The 24929-nt window shown below is 44.5% G+C and overlaps 1 protein-coding gene across 2 annotated transcripts in view; it reads right to left on the bottom strand.

Annotated features, from left to right (window-relative positions):
- LOC142584762 (uncharacterized) overlaps nucleotides 1-24929 on the bottom strand; it is an 82023-nt gene that overhangs the window by 3217 nt on the left and 53877 nt on the right. The window contains exons 7-10 of one of the 2 annotated variants that reach the window (XM_075694997.1): nucleotides 19468-19605; nucleotides 8360-8488; nucleotides 4449-4593; nucleotides 2557-2808 (exon numbers count right to left, since the gene is read on the bottom strand). In XM_075694997.1, coding sequence (XP_075551112.1) covers nucleotides 2557-2808; nucleotides 4449-4593; nucleotides 8360-8488; nucleotides 19468-19605 — 664 coding nt within the window. The remainder of the gene's footprint in view (nucleotides 1-2556; nucleotides 2809-4448; nucleotides 4594-8359; nucleotides 8489-19467; nucleotides 19606-24929) is intronic. The other variant, XM_075694998.1, reaches the window with a different exon arrangement.

The following is a 24929-nucleotide window of genomic DNA, read 5'->3' as shown; positions in this document are numbered from 1 at the left end:
GGATGAGATGGCAGTAATTTGGGGCTATCCCGGCTCTGTAGGGCAGGTGTGGGGCAGTATCCTATCCAAATTTGTTAGTGAGATCGTTTGTTACACGGGCGATTTGCGGACTAGCGTTGTCCTGATGGAAACGCACTCCCTTCGTGAGCATGCCTCTCCTCTTGTTTTTAATCGCGCGGCGAAGGTTCTACAAAGCCTCACAGTAGCGGGCCGCATTGACTGTTGTACCGGCAGGCATGAATTCTCACTGCAATAACCTCTTCATGTCCAAAACGACCCTCGCCATTACATTGCCGGGAAACAGTGTTTAAACTTCCGTAGCGTCGGAAACTTTGGATGTTCCCACCGACGGGATTGTTCTTTCGTCTCCGTTGTCCTGCAGTGGACCCAAGTCTCGTCCCCAGTGACAACAGAGGCCAAGAATTCCTCGCCATAAGTTTTGTAGGCCTAAAGAAATTTGCGGGCCGCTTCAACACGGTACCGGTTGTAGTCTTCCGTAAGCATTCTCGGGACCCACCTTGCACAAACATTGACATACCCTAGAGGGTCTGTCAAATTTTTTGTCAATGCAGGTCTTGCTGATATGAGGGATCATCTCGCAGAGCTCCCGAACCGTCACCCTTTGATATTTCAGCGTCGTTTCTTCGACTTTCGCAATCGTTTCGTCCGAAACCGATGGCCGTCCACAACGCTGTACGTCCGTGTTTGAATTATCTGCACTGCTTTCGCGCGTGTTGTACGCTCATACACTTTTTTCGATAGACTTCACACAGTTGGAAATGAGTGAAATGAGAAATGAGAAAACATTACGAAGTGTGCTGCACGTACGTAACGGCACTCCCATGGAAACTGTCGAAGCTAAATAAAATCCGCTCTCATTTAACTACATAATTTGCAGTAGGTATGCTCAACTATAGAGGTACCACATGGATATAGCCTCTGAGTTGAATACCATCACTATTTATATTAGCTACTCGTAATTCAGGTGAGTGAAAAACTGGTGCTGCTAAGCGACGAGGCAACATGAGGCAACACAGACATGTAGGCTTTTCGCGCTTCGAATGAGAATTAATTGCGATGAAGCCAAAACACAAACACGCTACATAGGAGAGGGAATTAACTTTTACATCTGATTAATATTCATAAAGTGTCATAATTTCATGTCAGTGAGCACACTGGCTCACCTTGCTAGAAAATAGCTTCTGAGCGTAACAGGTCACCTCTTCAGCACGAGCAGAATTTTCAACCTGGACCGGAACCAACTTTCTAAGGATACTCTGCTCCTAAAGACACAATGGAAACAATGGCGCCGGCACACTAGTTGAAGGAAACGCTTCCGTGTGTCTGCCTTGATGCGCTATCGCGTTTTCTTCATTTTGTTCGCTCATGCCATAGCCGCAGCCGTCGCGTACCCTATGGTACTTTGGATGGTCTGTTGGGATGAATCTTTTGGACTTATTTGTTTGGTTAGCAGAATACTAAGCTAATATGAATCAGCGGGCTGATTGGTTAACGTTCATCACGATGACTTCATAGCGAAATTAAAGGACAAATACCGCTGGATAAAGCATTTACTTGCACCCCCCCCCAAATAAAATATTCAAGTATATTTTTCAATATTTATTTTCTTCTTCACTTATATTTTATTTATTTACTTAATACATATTGCCGACATGCGGTGCACGCAGGGGGGGGGGCAAAAATAAAGGTCAAAAGCGTGGCAGTTTGGGCGAGTTGGTATGTCATAACTGTTTAAGGCTAGCAGCGCGGCTCAGGACGAGCAAAAAAGGAAAGAGGTAGGGGTAATCAAAGGGAGCGGAAAACAGGGTGAGCGCTCACCCTGTTTTCCGCTCCCTTTGATTACCCCTACCTCTTTCCTTTTTTGCTCGTCCTGAGCCGCGCTACTAGCCTTAAGCAAAAATAAACAAAGAATGCAACGAACAAGAGATGCCAGCACAAAAAGCAATAGAATGCGAACACAGTTGCCACAAAGCAGCGTGCGCAATCACTACTATTTGTGCGTAAGTGAAGCTTGAATTAAATTTTCAGGTCCAAATTCGTACTCTTGTGTTTCCTCCGCCTTTTCGTTACGCTAACACAGTAGCCATAATGAACAATATTGAATCGGACTGAAACAACGTAGTGCGTTTCTCTTTAATGTCATCAACCTTCATCGCACGTTTACCTCATCCTGTGGAAATCCCAAGTATGCTTAGAGTGGAAAGTAAAACGTGCACACATACAAGAAACAACATGGGCAGCGTTGCGTAGCTTCTTGTCTCTGTCTATATGCTGGCGTCGCGCTGTAAGCATACCTAGGATGACCAAAAAAACTTGCCCCCTCCCCCCCCCCCCTAAACTATTTGCGCTGCTAAAATATATCTCATGTGCATAGTACAATCTAGATCGCACAAGCTAATGCCGACCTCACGCTTTCCCTCTTTCAAATACCCGACCATTGTTAATCTGTTGGGCTAAGAATTTAGCCAAATGAGTACTATCGACAAGTTGGAGTGGTAACGATATAGTCGCTGAGGACTCTCCCAAGATTCTCACCGGACACGAGTTGCCTCAGCTCCTCTTCGATGCGTCCTTTTCCGGATGGTTCGGCCACCACGAAGGCGGTCGGCGCCTCCCCGAAGTCAGGATGTTCGATCCCCACTACCGCCGAGTCCAGAACGAGTGGATGGCGAGACAATAGAGCCTCGATTTCCGCTGGCGCCACCTGCTGGTCGAGACACTTGATCATGTCTTTGACACGTTCCACCACATACAGCTTGCCATCGTTGTCATAGTAGCCAGCGTCACCTAGACAGTCACAATGAGAGAAGAAAAAGGAAATTCATGGGCTCACTACTTTCCAGGATGAGCTGTCACAGCGGACGGTAATGTGCAATGATTTTCGCTTAACACGCCCATGGCACGGAGTCTTATGCATTCGACAATCGGAGATAGTACGGTGTTTAAGTGCAGTCTAGAGCTTGGCCTCTTTAACGGCAGTGCTAAGATATCGTTACAGTAGAATTGGTAGAAGCATTGAAATTGAATGCTGTGGTTAACTTTCATTATTTACTCACTGCCATCATGTTTTCTGGAATTTGTTGAGGATGCGCGTTGGCACTATGACGATCCTGTTAGAATATGAGCTACCTCAGCAGGTGTCAAAGCGCCGGAATCACGCATGTTTACGAAAGGAATGGCAGTCGACATCGCAAAGCAACTCAGAAAAGTGGGCTTCATACCTTTTCTTTAATTTTGATGCTTCCCTTTGTTGCTCCTAACCGTTATTTGCGAAAGCTTTAAGAGTTCATTTCTCCTATTCAGCAAATTGTAGTCGACAAATATAGCCACGAACAATTCGCTAACTACTAATCGTCATTTCATGCCTGCTACGATAGAGCAAGAAATACCCAGAACACAAAAAGCTTTGGTAGGTCAGTTACACGAGGGTGACATGCGTGTACTGGTCATTATTAATATGTCGATCAATTGAACTATAAATGTTCTTGCTCTTTGAGAGACAAAAATGGCATATATATTTATAGATTAGGTGCTGTTGTTTTGGTGTGGATGAAGGTGTCACGTGACCGTGCTCGTAAATTTATCTGACGTATACAATTACTTCACGCCACGGCGAGCAGAACCACCACCCCTGTCCAACAACACCTCCGCTTCCGTCTGGCATCCGTGTTCAGTGCGTGCTAGCTTGCTTTAAAGAACATCGGAAATAAAAACACGCACAGAAGTGACAGAAGGCGTATGCGCTAACTCGTAATCGCACATGTATTTGCTTGCGCTATCCTTTTTTCTTTTGCCACGCCTACAATACTTATACTCTAGCGTTCTGAGCGTTAAATATTTCGTGTTTTTATATTATAGATGTGACTTTCTTCAACTACCAATTCGACCTAAACTACTACCTTAGAATTAGCAACCCATTAGAATAAGTGAATAAATATTCGGAATTTGCGCAGTATTCACCCGATTCCACATGCTAAATAATTTCTAGGGTTATCGGTGCTTGCTTCGCCTTTTCCTGTTATTTTGCATTTGAAAGGTAATAATTTTTAACAAATATATTCAATGGTTCTACTAACATTAGGCAGCATCGCCAGTTGTAATCTGTGGTTGAAAGTCTGTACACAAGTAATTAGGCCATGCATCGATTCTGCGGTTTTACGTCAAAACGTACGGTATGGTTATGAGGCACGCCGTAAGGGGAGATTCCGGAGTAATTTTGATCAGCTGGAGTTATTTAGTGTTAACGCAATGCACAGTACGCGGATGTTCTTGCATTTCATCCCGCGTCCTCGGGCTTAGCAGGGCGCCGTAGCCACTACGCCACCGCGACAGTTGAGCAGGAAAGCGTTGCAATTTTTTTTAATATGTGCTGTCTTGTTGGGGCAGCATTTCAGAGCACTCTCGGTGCGAGGATTTGTGGAGCTTACCACTTCGAAACCAGCGATGCTCGTCAATCACCTCCGCAGTTGCATCGGGTCTGTTGTGATACCCTCGCATCAAATGCGGTGACCTAAAAACAATCTCTCCCGTTTCACCAGGTCCCAGTGGTTTTCCGGTGTGGCTTTCCACTACCTGCGTTATACACTTGCAATTAGAAAGCTGGATAGTCAAGCGAGTTTCTGATATTAGGTTTCAAACGAGAATGCGAACAACACGGCAATAAAAGAACACAGAGGAGAATTTTTCTTATATAATATGCCGCAATTATGAGTGACGTAAGCTGCGTTCTGTCCTGTAAGCACGTGGCACTAAGTGTCTGCACAAATATTACATGCATATCAGCAGACAAAAGTTTCGTTTCAAGGTCACCGCTCCTCGGTTTGCCTCACCTGTCGAGAATAGCCGGCTGTATTTTCTACACAGGAGCTTCCACATCGTTTGAGATGCCGACATTGTTATCTCAAATCACCACTAAAGTACTTATGGCGGTCCTGCAGAATATAGACGTCATGGGACTCCGTGGATACCTTTATGTGTTGGCGCATTTTTGTGCGCGTATAGGTGTGCAGGTGGTAAGACTCATTCACACTGCCGATCGAGCAGCGATGAATTGGCCCAAAACAATCGCTTTTCGAGGAAAGCGACCATTTGCGACCCCTCCAGCTTAGTTCTGTCATTGAAAAAAAAAAGTGCACAATCATTTCATTCTACCAGCGCTAGCATACGGGGCCGAAAGCTGGAGGTTAACAAAGAAGCTGGAAAACAAGTTACGGAAGGCGCAAAGAGCGATGAAACGAAAAATGATAGGTGTAACGTTAAGAGACGGGTAGAGATTGCTGTGGATCAGAGGTCAAACTGGGACAGCCGGTATTAACGCGAGAGCGTTAAGGTCCCCGTGTCACAGAAAATCCGGCGTTCCACGTCCGGCATCGGACATTCGTTCGGCAAAAAGAATTTCACATCATGCAAACCCAAATTACAATCCGACGCTATCACGTCTGTAGGTTGTGTGTAAGTTGTATACTTTACAATTTCTTTGCTTATTTCTTCTTGAGAGATTCCATTAGATCAGTAGCTTCCTTGCGCCACATGGAGGGCATGGGTATGAGTGATTCAAAAATCTTGTTGCCGGAACGACGTCCAGCGCTGGACAATGGACGGCGACGCAGGATTTCCTGCGACACGTGCTGCCTATAACGCTATAGCGTTAAGAGAACCCTGGCCACGTGCACAGCGTCCGCCGCCAGCATTTCATGGTGAAAATTACGGTTACATAAGCTGCAGTTGCCAGGAAGCGTGAGAAGCACTCAGGGGTCTTTAATGCTATCGCGTTCCCCTCTTAACGGCGATGCTTAAACGTCGTCCAAATTTTTCTAGTTGGCATGTATTAAGAAAAAAATGAAGCTGTGCAGGGACATGTTACGCCTAGCGCAGATAACAGGCGGCCGATTAGAGTTACAGAATGGGCGTGAAGGGAACAGAAACGCAGTCGAGGACGGCAGAAAATTAGCTGTGGCGATGAAATTAAGAAACTCGCTAGCGCAAGTAGGAATTGTCTAGTGCGAGACTTCGGTAATTGTAGATAGCTGGGACAGGCCTTCGTCCCGGGGGGGGGGGGAGGGGACGAGGCTGGGCTGATGATGACGATGCGACCAGTTTCTTTGCGGCGACCTTGGTCGTGCGACGTTTCTCAGAAGCGCTTATATTGTACGTGGGAGGTCTTTGCTTTTTTTTTTATTTTTCACTGAATCGCTTTCTTTCGTCCCTCATCATATGATATGTCAAGCCTCTCGCTGGGCAAAGCTCTCCAGATATAATTAAACGTTGTCTAGCTCTCTTCTTAAAATAACCTGAAAATCATATGCTTGAGTGAGTGCGTCTAAAGCAAAATAACAACGAAACAATACAAATAAAAAATATTCGTGAAAGAAAACACATAATGAAACGCATTCTTTGAAGGGAGCCTCGGATTTATTTCACATCCATTACGGTATCGAAACGGGTTGGCTTAATGAAGTGCTTATTTGCCAGCGCTCATGGATGGATGGATGGATGGAGTAACTTTATAGAAAGGTCCTGCGAGTTACGGGGCGCAAGGTCCCATAGAGTGGGCTACTCCCACGTTGGGACCGGTAGTTGTAACTCCCTGGCCGCATCGTGGGCTCGCTGGACGGCCCAGAGCTGCTCCGCCAGGTCCGTGCTGCGTAATGCATCTTGTAGCCTGGCGGAGTCTTGATCCTTCTTTGCGTGGGTCCGACCACACGGCCAGAGCAAGTGATGTACGTCTAGTGTGCTATGGCAATTTTCGCAATATGATGTTTTGTATAGGTCAGGCATGTAGTGGTGTAGTCTGTTCTGCGTGGGGTACGTGTTTATTTGAAGCATTCTGAACGTCAGGGCTCATGGGCCCTGTTTTATTCTAAATACTAGGGCCCATATTTGCTTAGGAGAAAAACTGAGAAAAAAAATTGCGCAAATCAAACGCAGCCATTAGAATATATTTGAAGCGAGATGTCCGTAAAGTTGTTAATGAAATGCTACAAGTCTGCCTATTTCATTCCTGCGTCACTGGCGTAAAGGAAACCAGCGCACGCGTACATGTGTTCCCATGCGCCCCTGCTACGTATGGGGCAGCCTTTATATGATCGCATATTAATTCCTTCTGAATTATTTTAAATTTGCTTACCGCTTACTTCACTGTTACCCGTAACGGGGGAGGGCCGGTTGCCTGTTGTGGCTTCATGCCATAGTAAGGAAATTATTATCGCCATCAACATGTACCTGGCGATCACCTGAATGACGGAGTTTGAGTAACACGATAAATGTATGCGTGTCACTCTGGCCTAACCTTCAGAAAATCATTCATAGAAATGCTAGAAAGGTTGGCTTTTTGAAAAGAATTGTGCTCGTGATAACGCATATTTTCTGCAACTAGTCTACTTAGGCATAGTCCACACTAAACAAGGCCAGCAACCTCGGCAATAAAGAGGCTGTAAAGATGGCAGCGCCGCACTGCATACGAGCAGTTCGGCAGGACGACAGCGGCCAATCAGCAGCCAGGGTCAGGAAAGTCCGAGAGGGTTCCCATTCTCGGAGCATGAAGTTTGTCGACGGCTGATTATTTTCGTCACAAGAGTTCTGAAGGAATCACTTAACAAATAAATCGAATGGTATTCCTATTTACACACTTATTGGAAACGAATCTCTGCGACAACCGTTTCGTTCATGCTGAAGGTACCAAAAAGGACAAGTACTTAATCTACGAGTGAAAGTGTTTATACATTGTTCACATTATCCCAAGGCACATTATTTGATTGAACAATGCGAGGTGCGCTTTTCTAGGTTCCTAGCTTTCCTGGGCTCACTAGTCTCGACAGGCACGTCTAATATTCACAGTTTGCATTTACGGAAAGGAGACTGTAGTACCAAAATTTAGTTTACCTATTCGCAATGATTCATCACCTAATCTTGTAATTTGTCATTTCTTTTCGAGTTTTTAAGCTCCTAACAATAAAGCACAGCTGTGACCACTACCAACCCATTCGCCGGAGTTCGGCAAGGGAGTAGAAATAGGACTACCGCCCGAATGCGACAGGAGAGAAATTTGCCCACGGGAAGGAATAAAATACTACTACACTATTAGGTAGGGCAATATGTTAGGTTTAACTGAATAATAAGCTTTCCTATCGTTCTATAAATAATTGAAGTGCATGCGGCTAGGCCTCAGTACCAGCTTAGAATGTCAGCCAGATGGCGGCGCAGTTCTTCAGCAGTCACGAATTTGTTAGTTATGTCGACCATCTCCAAACCAATGCTGAACTGATCACGAGTGTCATAAATTCGCCTCGCCAATCGCAGGAAGTTAAAGTTCTCGTGCCATCATGCATAATTTTCGTACCTTGCATTCCACCATCGGCAGTGGGTGACCTACGCTGCTGTGACTATGTGTGTTCGGCGGAGTGACGCAGGCAAAGCCGATGATTTCAGACAAGCCGTAACCATTTCGCAAACTTGTCAGTTGGAATACCTGCAAGAAATTTGTGCAATGTTTGTCATAACCAATATACGCACATAAAAGTTTGGAAATGAACTCGAGGAATTAATTTGCAGACAAGACAGTAGCTCAGTGCAAGAAATTAAATAAGTCAAAAAGTTAGACAGGCGCATAACAAATACCATATCGAAACCGAAAAAGAAAATGCAGCAAATGCTAAATATATCAGAAGTGTTCAAAGATACCGCTATAATTACTTCTATGTGAAAGAACTGTCCACTGCAGTGAAAACCCGACTGGCTTTCTGCTTGCTCCATGTAGTCAACTAACATGATCATCTATTACTAAGGAGAAAAACATTTGCTTTAATGAAAAATGAAAGATTATGGGTAAACAGCATAACGCGAAACTCCTGGTTATAATGATGAGTTGCTGACTTCAATGTTTATTTTACTGTTACTGTTATTTTACAGCAGTTAAGTGCTCGAATTTGTGTTTGCCTTGTCCTTACCGTTCTTGCGTTGTGCACGCATGCCATTATGCATAACTGGTTCTTAAGCAAATGTTTACTTCAATATAGATGGCGCTTGCTACTACAAGCCTTCGTGTAATTGTGTAATAACTTGCTATGGCACTGAATGTTTCGCCTTTCGAACATTTCGCCTTTCGTTCCTGACGAATGGAAAATAGCTAAAATAATTCCAATCTTTAAGTCCGGTGACCCGTCATCTGTCTCAAACTACTGACCTATTTCACTGACCAGTATTCCATGTAAACTTTTAGAACACATTATATCATCAGCAATTATGAAATACCTGATTGATCACAATCTCCTCTTCATTAACCAACACGGGTTCCAACGGGGTCGCTCATGTGAGACGCAGTTATTCGTGTTAGTCTCTGACCTGCACCAAGCTATCAACGACTCCTCACAAATAGACGCCATATTTATTGATATTGCGAAGGCTTTTGATAAGGTAGCTCATAACCGTTTATTATTAAAACTTCACCATTTTAACATAAATAGTAGGATTACGAACTGGATTAGTAAGTTTTTAACTAACCGGTACCAATTCGTAACTACTAATGAATTTTCTTCTCCGCGATCACTAGTTAAATCCGGAATGCCGCAGGGACCTGTATTGGGACCAATTTTATTCCTGCTATACGTCAACGACATCAGCAACAATATTAAATTTACAATAAGACTATTTGCAGATGATTGCGTAATTTATAGACGAATAATTAACTCTTTCGGCAATCACATTTTGCAATCTGACCTCGCGAAAATTACCGAGTGGTGTAATCAGTGGCAAATGGAAATAAATGTTTCAAAAACTAAGGCTATAGCCTTCGCTAGAACCAGTAACCCTAGGGTTAACCGTTACGTGATGAACGACAATAGTATTGCACATGCGCAAACAATAAAATATTTGGGAATTCATTTATCTTCAAACGTTTCATGGAATCATCACATCGATGCGATTACTAGCAGCGCTTGTAAAACCCTTGGCTACATTAGGCGTAACCTTTACTTGGCAAACAAATCCGCTAAATTATTAGCCTATACGACGCTAGTTCGTTTGAAAATGGAGTACGCGTCTTTTATTTGGAATCCGCATCAATCGCACCTCAGGAACAAGCTCGAGTCGGTCCAAAACAGAGCAGCCCGCTTCATCACAAAAAATTACTCACGAACTTCTAGCATCACTAACATTAAAATATCTCTAAATCTCCCCTCGTTAGAAAATCGAAGGCTGATAGGACTTCTTTCCCATTTTCACAAGTTATATCACTGCAGGTCGTCTTTCAGCGCACGCCACATCAGGCCCGCCCATCGTATCTTGCCGCGCCTTGATCATTCCTTTAAAGTGCAGCCCGTTCTTGCGCGCACTAACTTCTTGAGACACTCACCCCTCTTTCTCGCGAAATATCATTGGAATATGTTACCACATGAAATCGTATCAGCTCTAAGTCACGATGATTTTCTAGCAAAACTAAAACAGTGGTTTAACGTACTAACATAGTATTCTCTTGCTCATTTGTTATAGGCATCACTGTGTTGTTGCGCGCCTTGTATTTTTTCCCCTCACCATATTTTGATATTTCTTGCGCAAATGGCTTTGTTCTGGGTTAGCGCAGGGTCACTTGTACTGCATAAAATTTGTTCTGCTTGTGCGTTTCGTTGTTTCATGCAATATCTGCAGGTATGTGTACGCTTTTTCCATGTATTTTTCCTTGTATAAAGTGACCAAGCTATGTTGATTTTGTGTAACACCCAGTTTAAATCTATATGTATCTTCAGCGTTTAGGACGTGTCGTTGTATTGCTCTTACTGGTTTCTTTTTGTTTGTTTTCCTGTTTTTCGCTTGTGTTCTTTTTATTGTAGCATGCATTATCTGTTTAAATGCGTATACTGTTTATATCACTAATTCATTGTAACACCCCTATGTAATGCCCGCATGGGCCTTTAGGGTACTTGAATAAAAAAAAACTGCCTTTTCACTTTAATGCAGGCATAATTCCTCGCCAAATGCTTGGTTTTTGGAAAAGACAGGAAACGCACTTCGCTGTCCTTTACTACTTTTGTATGGAGGGAAGTTTTAACACGAAATAAGGCTAAGGTAAACGTGTCGGCAAATATTTGGTTGGGGTACTTCTCTATTCATCAAAGCGCCTCTCCGATGTCAATAATTTTGTCAGCTCGTAAAGTACCAAATTATATGCATCAAGCGATCTCTACTCATTTACTGAAGTAATTTTCTCGCACAGTTACTGTTTGCATAGTGGCTGTTCCCCCTTGCACTTTTTCAACAATATGGCGCAAGTGTCGACTTGAGAGCCGATAGGCGCCGTATTATGGAGGCCAGCAGCGAAAAATTCTAGAGTAAGCGCATGCTGCCCAAGCGCAGCGCATTGAAAGTGTCTTCGGTCAGGTGGTTCCGCAACGCGGAATCGCCCCCTGTGCCGACAGGTTTATGTTAGCCTGATAAGGATGAGAGAAACTGCATGCAAAAGCAGTATTGCTTTTAGGTTGGACAGCAAATCCTTATCGACGCTTGTCACCTCATTTCTTTCCTAAGCAGCTGAGCATATGGCAAGGGATAATTTCAGAAAACAGTTTTACTCTAAAGGCTAAGCATTGGTAGCTACAGCAGATTATCAGTTGTATTATCGTGATATTATACGTCGTATAAATTGCAGTCAACGTTTGGCTAACAGGAGGCAAACATGAAGAGATCTCATTCGACGACCGCGAACACTTGCTGTCACACTTGTGGGGTCTTCGTGTCTCTCAGGAGTACCGAACACCGCGGGTTCGAGCTCTGCGAGCCACAGGGCCGCGTCAGCCGTCAGCCTCTAGCGCCGGTACGCGGTAGCTCAGGCCACAAGGCGCTACCGAGGGACGCACGCAAGAACACAGTATTGCCCTGAGTTGACGAAACCGTTTATTTTATCTGGCGGTACCCGACACTGCACAAACGCGCGGTCCCGGGGCGACGGGGAACCAAAGCGATCCTGCACCAAGCGCGCAAAATACAGTCAGGGGTGCCTGTAGCACGTCGCTGCGAGAGTACAGGCTCAAGCTGGGACACGCCGCTAGGAAAAGTCACGGCGGCTATGCTACCTGCTCTCGCGATCACCAATGGGCCAACTCGCGAGAGTTCGGGCAATCCCCTTCGGCTTGGGTCTCCGATAAGTGCGGCTCGGCGTGGTACGACCTTGCGCGAACACTACGCACCCGTTCTTAGGCTTAAGTTCTAAGGAACCTATGTTCCTTAGAAGTTAATCAGTTTCTATCGTGTACATGTTGTGTAATTTATATTTGTATAGTTTTACGTTCGACGCATGCGCAGCAGGAGTTCATTGACGATAACTCGCCTGCCCTTTCATCCTTTCTCTCTTTCAGCCTGTTGCAAATAGCATATATTTGCGCAGGCTTCAATAAGGATGCATGCTCACTGACCTGGAAAGGCAAAGTAAAAGGGTGGGTCTAAAGATTAATCTGCGGAAAACTAAAGTAATGCTGAACAGTCTTGGAAGGAAACAGCAGCTTACGATAGGTAGCGAGGCACTACAAGTGGTAAGGGAATACATCTACTTAGGGCACGTAGTAGTCGCGGATCGGGATCATGAGACTGAAATAATCAGAAGAATAAGACTGGGCTGTGGTGTGTTTGGCAGGCATTCTCAGATCATGAACAGCAGGTTGCCATTATCCCTGAAGAGAAAAGTGTATAACAGCTGTGTCGTACTAGTACTCACCTACGGGGTAGAAACCTGGAGGCTTGCAAAAACGGCTCTACTTAAATTGAATACGACGCAATGAGCTATTGAAAGAAGAATGGTGGGTGTAACGTTAATGGATAAGAAGGGAGCAGATTGGGTGAGGGAACGAACGCGATTTATTGACATCGTAGTTGAAATCAAGGAAGAGAAATTGGCAATGGCAGGGCGTGTAATGAGGAGGGAAGATAACCGATGGTCATTAAGGATTACGGACTGGATTGCAAGGGAAATGAAGCGTAGCAGGGGGCGGCAGAAAGTTAGGTGGCCGGATGAGATTAAGTTTGCAGAGACTACATGGCCACAATTAGCACATGACCCGGGTAGTTGAAGCATGGGAGAGGCTTTTGCCCTGCAGTGGGTGTAGCCAGGATGATGATAATGATGATGCCGGCGACGATGACGACGACAATAAAAATGCTGGCAGTCAGCGCTGGTCCTCTGCTCTTCCTTGCCCGTGTGGTTTTCTGGCGCTGTTTAAAATGAATGATCCGTACCATGTAGCTCGTACCCAAACCCTTCTAAGAGAATAAATACCGTTAATGTGTTCAGTTCAGTACAGTTCAGTTCTTGCTTAAGGCGAAAATTTATGAAGATAATACTAAGAAATATTTTTGCCTTCGCAACTGTATCATGGGAAATGCGTGTTCGTGCGGCTCTTCTGCCGCTGGAAACGTACCAGAAAAAGAATTAGCATCCAGTGTGCGCAGATAAAAGACACAAAGGTAGCGAAATCACCAGGAGGCGCCTACACAGTATTCGTGCAAAGGAGTATAACCGAAGCGATTTGACTAAGTACATTCGCAATATCAAAGCAGGATTTTTGCGTACCTGATCTTGGGCGCAAATGAAGGCTGTCAGAATTATTGTGCATGTTTGTTTGCCGAGTACAAACTGGTATCTGGAACCTAAAAATTATATCTTCAATTAGCAGCGCCCGTGTCTTATGATTTCAACCATTCCCATATAGCTTCCCACAATTTAAGAAGTACTAAAGATTTTCATATCTTCTTACCACGACGCACGCAGAGGAGTATTGTAAATATTATGCGAAATGACACATGGACGTTTTATTGTAGCCTCTCGTGTAAAAAGAGAGCGATTGCAACCGCACAACCTTTTTTTAGTTATGCCCGCAAGGTTGTGCAAGAAGGCCTTGTCCTGGGCTACAATCACCACAAATGCTATAGCATTTTCTGTTCAGTTCTTAACTCGCTCTATTGCTGAGTCAGGTTACAGCGCCGTGATACAATTACTGAAGCAATTCTTCCGAAATTCTGTGACAATAATCTTTCATCCAAAATTTAGCATCTTCGAACAATTGAAGAAACACGAGAAAGGGCATTGAGGAGCCAGGGCTCTTAAGGGACAATAAATTATGATGATGATGACGACGACGACGCTTTGTTAGAAATGTTCCCTCATTAGGATCGTTCACGACCCATATCTGCACGGCGCTTTTATAATGATCACGCCAGCGCCCACTGAGCGCCATTTATTATTTTCTCCACTGACTGTGAAAAAAGTCCAAAAGTGTCGTTTGTATTGCGTGATTGGCACAACGGTAATTGAACCTTTCATATGGTATCACTCAGCTGCACATTTCTTCTTCTGCCACGGTGCCGCAAGATGTAAATTTCACCCTTGAATTTCGCCTTTTTAGTTTCCCAGAAAGCTTAGGGAGGTACACGAGACGAGCTGGCGAAGTTTTGAAATAGCCCTGACATTGTAGTAAAATTTCACAGGCATTTTTATTATGCGGTAATTGTTCACTTATTTATTATGTCTAAATAATGCAAGTAATGATGTAATAAATGCGAGTTGAGTTATTACACTCAATACGCTATGTTTGCGATGGCCGTCCCGAAAATTAGCACCGGCTAAAGCACTGCATGACGTTGGCTGGAAAGGCATTCCTTAGAAAGAATTGCGTGCAGAATAAAGAAAACACAGGTGCTCACTGGCACAGTCGCCGTGAAAGTGTTACGCGGTGAGGTTCTGCGATTAAGTTAATTTTCAGCGCAGCTAGGCCCGCGTCCAGTGAAGTTATGCAAAACGTGTTTACTCTAGACCAGCAGATGCTGAAAATCCGAATAGCGCGCTGCGTGCCTGGGTTGCAGAAATGTAAACCTCTTCAGGATTCGCGCTGCGTAAGCTTTTGACGCTGACCGTACGTTCGGAGAGTGAGCTGTTTTTTAGCTTATACGTGATGACCAGCGCCGAACTCTTGATGGAATATTGGAGGGTAGAATGGTAGAATTTATGCAAGGTCAGGTGACTTCACTAAGAAAGTGTAGCGATACAAGCTCAACATGTTTTTTTGTTTAGTAACACTGATGATAATAATAATAATAATAATATTTGGGGTTTTACGTGCCAAAACCACTTTCTGATTATGAGGCACGCCGTAGTGGAGGACTCCGAAAATTTTGACCACCTGGGGTTCTTTAACGTGCACCTAAATCTAAGCACACGGGTGTTTTCGCATTTCGCCCCCATAGAAATGCGGCCGCCGTGGCCGGGATTCGATCCCGCGACCTCGTGCTCAGCAGCCGAACGCCATAGCCACTGAGCAACCACGGCGGGTTAACACTGATGATGACTGAATAGTCAGAGTAAATGAATCTTACCGTCCGATTTTGTACAGACTCGCGTGTACTGCATAGGTTCTATATCGCTGCAGATTCCACACTAATTCCGTACTGCGCATTCCTAGTGCAATTTTGGTCTGTCTTACGCCTACCGAGTCTTTAGGAATGAGAAGACGTAGGCAGTTGCTTCTTGGGACGTAGCTGTGGCTATGGTAGATGTGATTAGTAATGCTGCATGTGTGAGTAGGCTGACATGGATTATATTACGAAGTACGTCGAGGTACCTACGTTGAGCGATGCTCGAAATTGCAGAGCCCCTTATTGTATGTATTAAATCATCTCAGAGTGCCTGCCATAAAAAGTTATAAGTTTAATAATATTAGCACTTATTAGCATTCTGTTAAGCTACTTGGAAAAGCAATGTGTGCGAACTTCTGTTGTGTGTTAAATTTGAACGTTTTGATCGCTTAAAAGAGCATGCCTCTGTATGCCCACCTTTATCGGGCATAGTTCATTTCGCCTGAGCACCACCGCTTGTCTCATGAACTTTATATTTTTAAATCTGCCCGATGACGCAAGTTACGTAGCGGAACAACGATGAGCACAGTTCCTAAATATGAACCACCGCAGTCTGACGACAAAGCCCGGTACATTCGCGCGAATCGTCATCTGTGATAACAATAAGGGCAGCAGCCCATCGTTCAAGAATGACTTGTCACTCCCCGGTTTCTTTTCTCAAGGACGCGACTAAACCAGAGAAGGGGAATTCCAACCTTGACGGATGCTGATAACACCAGCACTGCGAAAGAAATTAGCAATTGTTTACTCGCAGCAGTTAAACAGCATTTTCTAGGTAGTTATGAGCTTTGCAGAAATTAGTAAATACTGCTTTTTCCAAATTTTTATAGGCAATACAAGGCACGTAGTCGCCATGTCCACCATTCTCGGTCAGCTGAACTAGGAAGCGACTTCATATTTTTAGAAATGACACATATTACGTCAGTCGTGAGTGAAAAGTTTTATTCCATTCGGTTAATGACAGCTTTACGCGCGTTACAATCATGTTCCTAGGCGTCATGGGAGAAGGAGACCTGTTACTCGATTCATTAGGGAGGAAATGGGGTTCAAGCGTGCGTACTTTGCAATATCATACGGAGGCAAAGTTTTAAGCTGCGTGTTAATATTACTAGCCATTCAAATTCCTACTGCAACTGCTCGACAGAACTAGCATCGCTCGAAATATTGTTGAATTTTTTATGGTCGCACACGGGCTGTGCATTTATTACATTGTATGGGCCTATCTTGATAATACTTCAGCCGTATATTAAGAATAATTAGAGAATAACAGAAGGCCTGTAATGCGACTTGCAGTGTACCGTTTTCAAATTTTCCGGTACACACTCAAGTAACACCTTCTAAATTATTTGATCTAGCAGTTATCTCATTCCAGAAGTAGGCATTCAGTAATTTGTAGCCAACCAAACGCTCTTCTGAATAACATTCCTGCTTTATCCCTTCCTTTTCTCCTCTTCCTTCCCAGGCAGCTTTGCAAACGTATTCTACCAACAAATATACTATTCTAACTCGAACTTAAGAGAAGCTCGGGGTCTCCTATGCAAATACATGCGAAAGGAGAAATCATTTTTCTCGGCAACCAGTGCCCAAAATTTGATGAGGTTTGTTGCATTCAAAACAAAGAGCTAAAATGAAGTGATTGTTTGTAGTGAATTTTTCTTTTGTGCTGGAAATATTTTAATAACAATTTTTGAAAATCGCACATCTAGAGAAAACGAATCTAACATTTTTACAACTCTAACTCAGCAACGAAAAACCATATCATAATTCTGCAACTTACATCTCATAGTACGTCTAAAGCGGGCAAAATTGATGTATATACACCAGTGTCAAATTGAGCCCGAATATGCCAGTTGGACTTTTGGAAAGCCATTCTAAGCCATGTAAAAGATACACGTAAGATATAAATTGATACAGCAAATTTGTCCACTTTGGATGATCTGACGGTTGCAGTTGACAGTACTACGTTATCTGTTTTACGAATTTGTAAACTTCTTGCTACCATATTTTTATTGTTAGCCATTTTTGAAACTTTCTTTCAAACATTCGGGCCGTAACGCAAGCTTGCGCTTGCAACAGTCACTGGAATATAACTTGCTCCCTCAAATGCAAGGAATTTCATTAAAATCAGGCCAGTGGTTATCTCGGAAAAGCGTTTCTGCGCTTTACATGTATTACAATAGGCAGTATCGGAGTTCAGCCCGAGCTGTAGTTTTAGCTTGGGGCTCCAATCTATATGCATGCGAAATCGGCAATAATGTTTCAGCGGAACCAGTGCATTAAATCTTATGGGTTATGTCGAATTTCAAAGAAAACGTTAAAATGTAGTGATTTTAGAAAGCGATATTTTATTGAAGCCGCCTACTTCCTTTACGTAAATGAAAAAAAAAATCGCAAAATCTGAAAAAACAAAACTTGACGTCTACAATTCTACCTCAGCAACTAAAACGATATCGAAATTCTGTAAATTACATATAGTAATACATCTAAAGCGGACAGCAATGATATATCATATGCCACCCTGAAATATACTACTAATTTGGAATTTTGATTTGGAAAACTTTTCCAAACAATTTAACGAATTCACATAAGTTGTAAGATCATGCATAAAATTTGTTCACTTTTGATGCACCAGCGGAAACAGTTTATGGAAATGCGTATTTGTTTTACATGGCTGAGTTGCGTATTTGTAAACTTCATGCTTCGTTTCTTCAAGTTTATAGATTTCCTGCTATTGTTGTGAAAAATTTCAATGTATAAATGAAAATTCCATTTGCTGGAGCGACTGCAATTCTACTTTCTTTCTTAAATTTAACAAATTTCATTCAAATCGGTTTGGTGATATTTTCATAAAAGCATTCCTCCGTTTTGCATGCATTTGAGTAGGCGGTATCGGAGATAGGCCCGAGTTAAAGCTTGTTGTTAAAGAATGGGTCACGCCAGTTCTATAGGAAACCCATGAAACCGAAGTCCCCACGTATCCGCAAGCCCGTAGCCACCGTGGTACAGAAATAAAAAAAAACACTCAAGAAAACCATATTCAACAGAAGCTTAGCGGGAGCTGTTATCTCGGCCAGAAATTCATCCGTAATGACGAGCAGCTGTCTGGCCATTTTTCTATACAAATAATCGACTCATTGATAGTAGAGCAAGTAGGTATCCGTCTTCGATATAACGCTGATACATAAGCGAACTCATTTCCATGTGCCGAGGGGAAGCTACAGTCTGAGGGTGTGCTTCTTTTTATTGCGTTTTTTTTTAGTTGTGCGTCATGGCATACGTCATGGCGCAATTTTAGAAATACTTAAGGTTGGTGGCGAGAAAAGGAAACTGAACGAAACGTCCCCGACTATTGGGCATGATACGGCAACGCAAAGAGTCTTATTACGCGCAAATAAACACATGCTCTCCGGCAGGTGTGAGTAGCCAGTGCCTGAGCGACCAGCGGCAGCCTTCTATTCCTTTCGGAACGGGACAACCTCCGGCTATTCAGAAAGAAATTCAGTTTTGTTCGGCACAATAATGCATTTTTAACGCGTACACGTCACTTAGACGTGCTGGGTCCTCGCAGTGCTGTGACGCCGCGTGATAGACTGGCGAAGTGGGCATAGTCCGAAAACTTCTGACCAATAGCAGAGGGCTAATGGCGAAAAGGCGTGGAATCAGAAATACTTTTTCTTTTGCTTGGTCTAATCATAATTAGTGTGAACACATCATAACAGATGGGGAGCTATCGCGGTTTTCGTAAGGTCACGTGACAGACAGGCAAAGTATGGGTGGCCCCATGAAAGCTTTTGACCAATCGCTGAGGGTTGATTGCAGAATTCGAATAGAAAAGTTCGGAACAGCTGTAGGTTATAGGGCACTTGCGGTCAGTGGTAACTTGATGAAGAGCGCAGATCTCGGGGAGGGAAAGCGTCGTGCTGCCGCTTGCTTTAAAGCGTCCCTGGAACTCGAATATTTGATTCATATTCGAAATTTGAAATATTCGCGCATACCTACAAAAAGTAAAGGAAAGAAAAAAGTAGTGAGTTGAAGGTGGTGATTCGGCAGACGTACCTGCATTATTCTCCTATAGAGGTCCTCGTGGCAGACGGTGCCGCACATCAAGATTCTCTTCAGCGATGGCGTCAATCCTGGTTCCAAACTGAAGACCAGCTTACGAAACGCAGTGGGAAAGGCACACAGGGTCGTCACCTGGAAGTAAACACGTGTGTACAGGATGAGTACTAAATCTGACACGACCTTTTTTTTTTTTTTTTTTACGCACGAGAATTGAGTTTCTGGCTCCAGCGTTTCAATGTAAGTGTGATTTCTCTATGAGTAAACAAATAAATGTCGTAATTTACTTAAGGCACAAGCAGGCACAATCCAATGCTCAAGTTTCTATATGCCCTGCGAGACGTGATCTCTTCTATATTAGAAGCAACACACACAAACAGTGAGATTATACAGGAGGCAGGAGAAATAGTTTCAAGCTAATAAGCCTAAGTCAAACTTGTGCTTCTAGCCCAGCCTGTTCGCATTGTTTCGCACTGGTCGCATTGTTTGGGTTTTTCTGCTTGTGCAGCTTGAATAGTGCTATACATGGGGGCGCCCTTAAGATGCACCCGCAGGCAGTATACATACCGTGTGTTCTAGCTAACAGGGTGCCAAGTTAGTTATAAAAAATGCTTAATATATGGGACGATGAGACCGTTGGTGTGTTACCTCGCGTACGCTCGTAAATTTTTCTGCTAGTATTGATTAGCTAATTAGTCAAAATTAATTACAAAAAAATATAGTTACTTGCATATTTGCTTTTTCTCTATTGCAAAATTGTTCTTCGCCTTCGAAATCATCATATACAAAACTTAGCAACTAGCAAATTTTCCAAAATACGATCTTTTCGAATGCGTTGCACATTTCGAAATTCTAATATACACAATCCCGCTACTAATTATAAATATAGGTAATTATTTTCGCGCATTATGTAACCAATTATATGAGTAAAAAGAACTCTCCAGCGCGTGCAAGGCGACTGGTGAAAAGACGTTGGTTCCGTCACTATTTCTTGCAGCACTTTTGTTTTATAAAGTTAGGCCTGCGTTAGCTGGGACCAGGAGACGATGATGAGGAGAGGAATCTGCCAGGCCGCGAGGCCGCGATAGCGGGCCCTGGCGGTGCGATGAAGTCACGGTCGGGCGAGGAGAAAGTGCAGTTTTCGCCGCAGCACAACAGATGATGCGTCCGGCGCGTTGCCGTCGTCCACATATTCTTCTACGGACGCGACGCACAAAATCACGATATCGTCTCGCATGTTGCAAATTTTCCCACATTTCATTCTGTAACTTCAATAAATCGAAGTGATGGACAAAATATTATTATTATTTGTTTGGAACCCATATACACATATACACAGGTAACAGGAAAGGGAAAGCGAGGAGCAGGCTGGCAACTGCCACCGGAAGGGGCACAACGCCTGCCTACTCTTCTGAAGGGAGGTGACAGCAACACAGAAATGGAAGATAGGAAGGTAGGGAGGAAAAAGGAAAGAGGAAAGGAGAGCAACAGGACAAATCTAAAGACCAAAGTAGAACACTGCAACAGGACAAATCTAAAGACTAAAGTAGAACTCTGCAGCCGGAATTAAAGTGACGCCGCGTCGAACAGCCTCCACAATTATCAAACACATCCATGGCTAGTTCGCTATGCGGCTAATTGTGTTCTCCACGATGAGACGCCAAGTTTAGCTGCACGTAATCACCGTTTCACGTAATCACCTGCACGTAATCACCTGCACGTAATCACCGGTTCACAATATACACTACAAGGTGCTTGATCCCGCCACCGCCCATCTTCGAAGGAAGAAGCGTTAGGGTACAGTACTGATCACACACAGTAGGGCCGGTCACTAAAGGTCACGCTACTACAGAATGTCGAATGTTCATGCTACAAACGTGAACCTAAGTTAGTTAACTCTAGAAAGGTTAGTAGGGCGCGATGGGCCTGATCACGTTTAGATGCACAGCCACTGGGGTATAAACATTCCTCGAGTGTCGCACACCGCAGGCCAAGGAGATGATAGTTTCTCACCAGCGACATGCGCTGCGCACTGAAAGCGGGACGCTCAAGTATAAGGTGCTGAAGTGTCTCGTAGCAGCCACAAGACGTACACAATGGACTTTCCGCACGCCCTTGTCTGTATAAACGTTCGTGCACGTTCACGCAACCAACCCTCAGCTTGAGCAGTTGTGCTCTAGCGCGACGAGGCAAGCCTCGACCGCGAACACGGCGCGGGAACGTTCCATTTGGGACGCGCTGATCTGGATGCTGCTTGAGTAGGTGGCGACGAATCAGCAGACGAGCGTCATCAAGCTTGCACATAATTTCTGGGCAGTCACAGTTGCTATGAGCGCAACTTGAAGCCAGCCGATCAGCCTCTTCATTTTCCGCGATTCCTACGTGTGAAGGTATCCATTGAGCAATGAGAGATACCCCACGTGATGTAATTTTGCTCGCAGAGTCATTAATGCTGCGCACAAGTGGGCAATCAAGCTCACTGCGTTGTAACCTGCTAAGGGCAGCACGGGAGTCCGTAAAGATGACAACCTTCGATGTAATTAACTCCTCTTGCACGTATTTCAGTGCAACATTATTCGCTGCTAGTTCTGCAGTCGTTGACGAAGTTGGATGAGGTATTTGAAAGATACGTAGTACTTGAGTTGAAGGGCAGTAAAAAGCTGCAAGGGCGCCTTGACCGTCGTTGTGTACAGATGCATCTGTGAAAACTTGAAGATAATCTGGAAACTTTTGGAACAAGTGAGACTGAGCCAACTGAAATATTGCCAAAGCAGCCATATCAGACTTTTTGTGCATGTCAGGGATTGTGAGGAAAATGGGGAATACGTGTTTCGTGATACCTTTTAGAGGCGGAGACGTATCTGAAGCAGCATGTTCAGAAATGGTAGTGATATCCATAAATATTGCCGCCATTTTTCCCATGTGAAATAATGGGCGGTGAATCAGACGATCAAGGAGGGATTGACCATTCGATGCGCGGTGCAGACGCTCAATATGATACAGAGCTCTCTGATCTGCTTGCAGCCTCAGGGGTAACTGATGCGCTTCAGTAAGTAATGCAATAGATTGCGCCTCATGAGGCAATCCAAGCATTAGTCGAAGGGCAACGCGATGATCTCGCTCCAGTTGGGCCATCAAACTAGGTGGTATGTTCAAAATTGGTAATGCGTACAGCATGCCTGAGAGTACAGATGACTGGTACACCTGAAGAGCCGTTGTTTGGTCGCAACCAGCACCTCGAGCAGTCAAGGCGGCCACATACGTAAGAAGGGAGTGCTATTTGCGTCGTACAGATTTAACGGCAGGACGCCAAGAGATGCGATCATCCACAATTAACCCCAAATAACGGTGTTGTCGCACCCACTTTACAGGCGTTTCGTCAATATACAGTCGGCTCATTGTTCGACGAGCGCGTTGTTTACGGTGATATGCTATTGCAGCCGACTTAGCAGGTGATATGAGCAGGCCAACTTCACCCAAGTACTCCGAAGTAGCGTTGAGAGCTCTTTGCAAGCTTGCACGAAGCCGCGGACTAAGGTGCGAAGGGCCGCTTATCCACAGAGCAATGTCATCTGCGTAGACAGCTATGCTCACCGGGAAGTCAGTGTCTCGAGGCAAACGACTTGGAAGCGCGGCGAGTACGGTGTTAAACAAAAGAGGCGATAATACGCTGCCCTGTGGAACACCACACTTCACATTTCGGTATTCACTAGTTACTCCTCCGACCCGCACTTTCATCCGGCGCTCCGATGGAAAATTATGCACAAACTGGAGCAGACGACCCGAAATTCCCGCAGTTGCAAGAGCGGAAATAATCGCCTTATGCGGAACTGAATCGAAAGCTTGCTGTATGTCTAGGAAGAGCATGTAAGCGAAATGCTTGTTTTCTTTAGCAAATTCGAGTGCTGAGACAAGGTCTGATATGCTGTCCAGAGCCGAACGGTGGCGACGAAAGCCAGTCATGACATCAGGCAAAAAATTCAGCTCCTCTAGCCTGTCATCTAAGCAAAGCAAGACCATTCGCTCCATCAACTTGATGATGTTTGTAGTTAGGGATGTTGGTCGGTAGGACTTGAGGTGCCTTGCCGGACGCCCGGGCTTTAATATTGGTATTATCACGGACGATTTTCACTCAGCAGGGATTGCACCGGTTCTCCAAACTTCATTATACTCGTCCAATATACGGTCATGGAAACTTATCAACGTTCCGCAATGCTTGGTACGTCACACCATCTGCGCCTGGAGCAGTGCGGCGTTTGGAGAGGCTCAGCGCGTGTCATAGCTCCTCAAGAGTGAAATCTGCCTCGTCCATCTGGCAAGCTGGACCGTAGGAAGCGGTTACGGTGCTGTGACTTGTCAAACAAGGAAGGTCGCTAATTGTGGTGTCACTGGATGCAGGAGAGACGAAAATGTCTGCAAATGCCTCTGCTATTACTTTTGGTGACTGGCCAGTCGCTATGGTCAATGTAGCCGTAGGATTCTTGCAGATTTTAGGAGTTCGGAGAGCCTTCAGTATGCGCCATACATTTCCAAAACCACTTACAGTATGCAACAAACTACACAGCTTCCCAGCTCTTGCAACGAAGCTGTTTTGTATGCCGCCGTATGGCTGCATCAAGGCGATTGTATATAGTCCAGTCGGTGCCTCGTTGAGAGCGCTGTGCCCGTCTATAAGCGCGCCGTCGACATGCGCGGAGCCGCAAAAGCTTTAGATCGGGATTTGGTTTGCCGATATTCCGTCTTCGTTGTACTGTAGCTTTTTGTAAGCACTCACTCATAAGTTTAAATAGGCTGTCTTGAGATGGTGCCTCTGAGATCAGCTGTCGGAACTTGTCCCAGTTATGAACTGTATAAACGACATCCAGGCGATCCGTAGTATGTGTTGGTGTTAACCAAATGGGTCGGTGATCTGAGCCCCACGGGTCGGGTTCACATGACCAGGCTAAGTACACATCTCTCGTTGTTATCGCAAGGTCTATAGTGGAATACTCCTTTCCTCTACCAATAAATGTAGGTGAACCGTCATTCAGTATTTGGAGATCATTCTTGATAAGGACCTCGTTAATCTCTGCCCCACGATCGTCTTGGGGACGGCTACACCATCGTGGATGGTGGGCATTAAAGTCCCCGCATAACACAAATGAGGCACCGCACCGAGACACTAAGCACTCAAGTAGCGAGGTATCGGAAGAACGTGTAGGCCTGTTGTATATGCTTGCCACCGTACACACACCTCTGAGGCTCACAGTAACAGCTACTCGAACTCATCGTCACAGATGCCGTCTGTGTCAATAACCGCGAAGTTCAAGTCAGCACGAACGTACACTGATGCTTTTGAAGCATTGCGCGTATGCGCCGCCTCCACACACTGGAAAGAGCCACAAGCTGGTTCCGCGCATCGAGTGTTACTGTGGACACCCACGAAGCCCGGCAATCGATATTCGTCTTTCCTTACGTTA

Source organism: Dermacentor variabilis, chromosome 6 (genome assembly GCF_050947875.1).
Source record: "Dermacentor variabilis isolate Ectoservices chromosome 6, ASM5094787v1, whole genome shotgun sequence".
In the NCBI taxonomy this organism is placed as follows: Eukaryota; Metazoa; Arthropoda; class Arachnida; order Ixodida; family Ixodidae; genus Dermacentor; species Dermacentor variabilis.
Note: the sequence above shows the minus strand (reverse complement) of the source record. Positions and strands in the feature narration are given on the sequence as shown.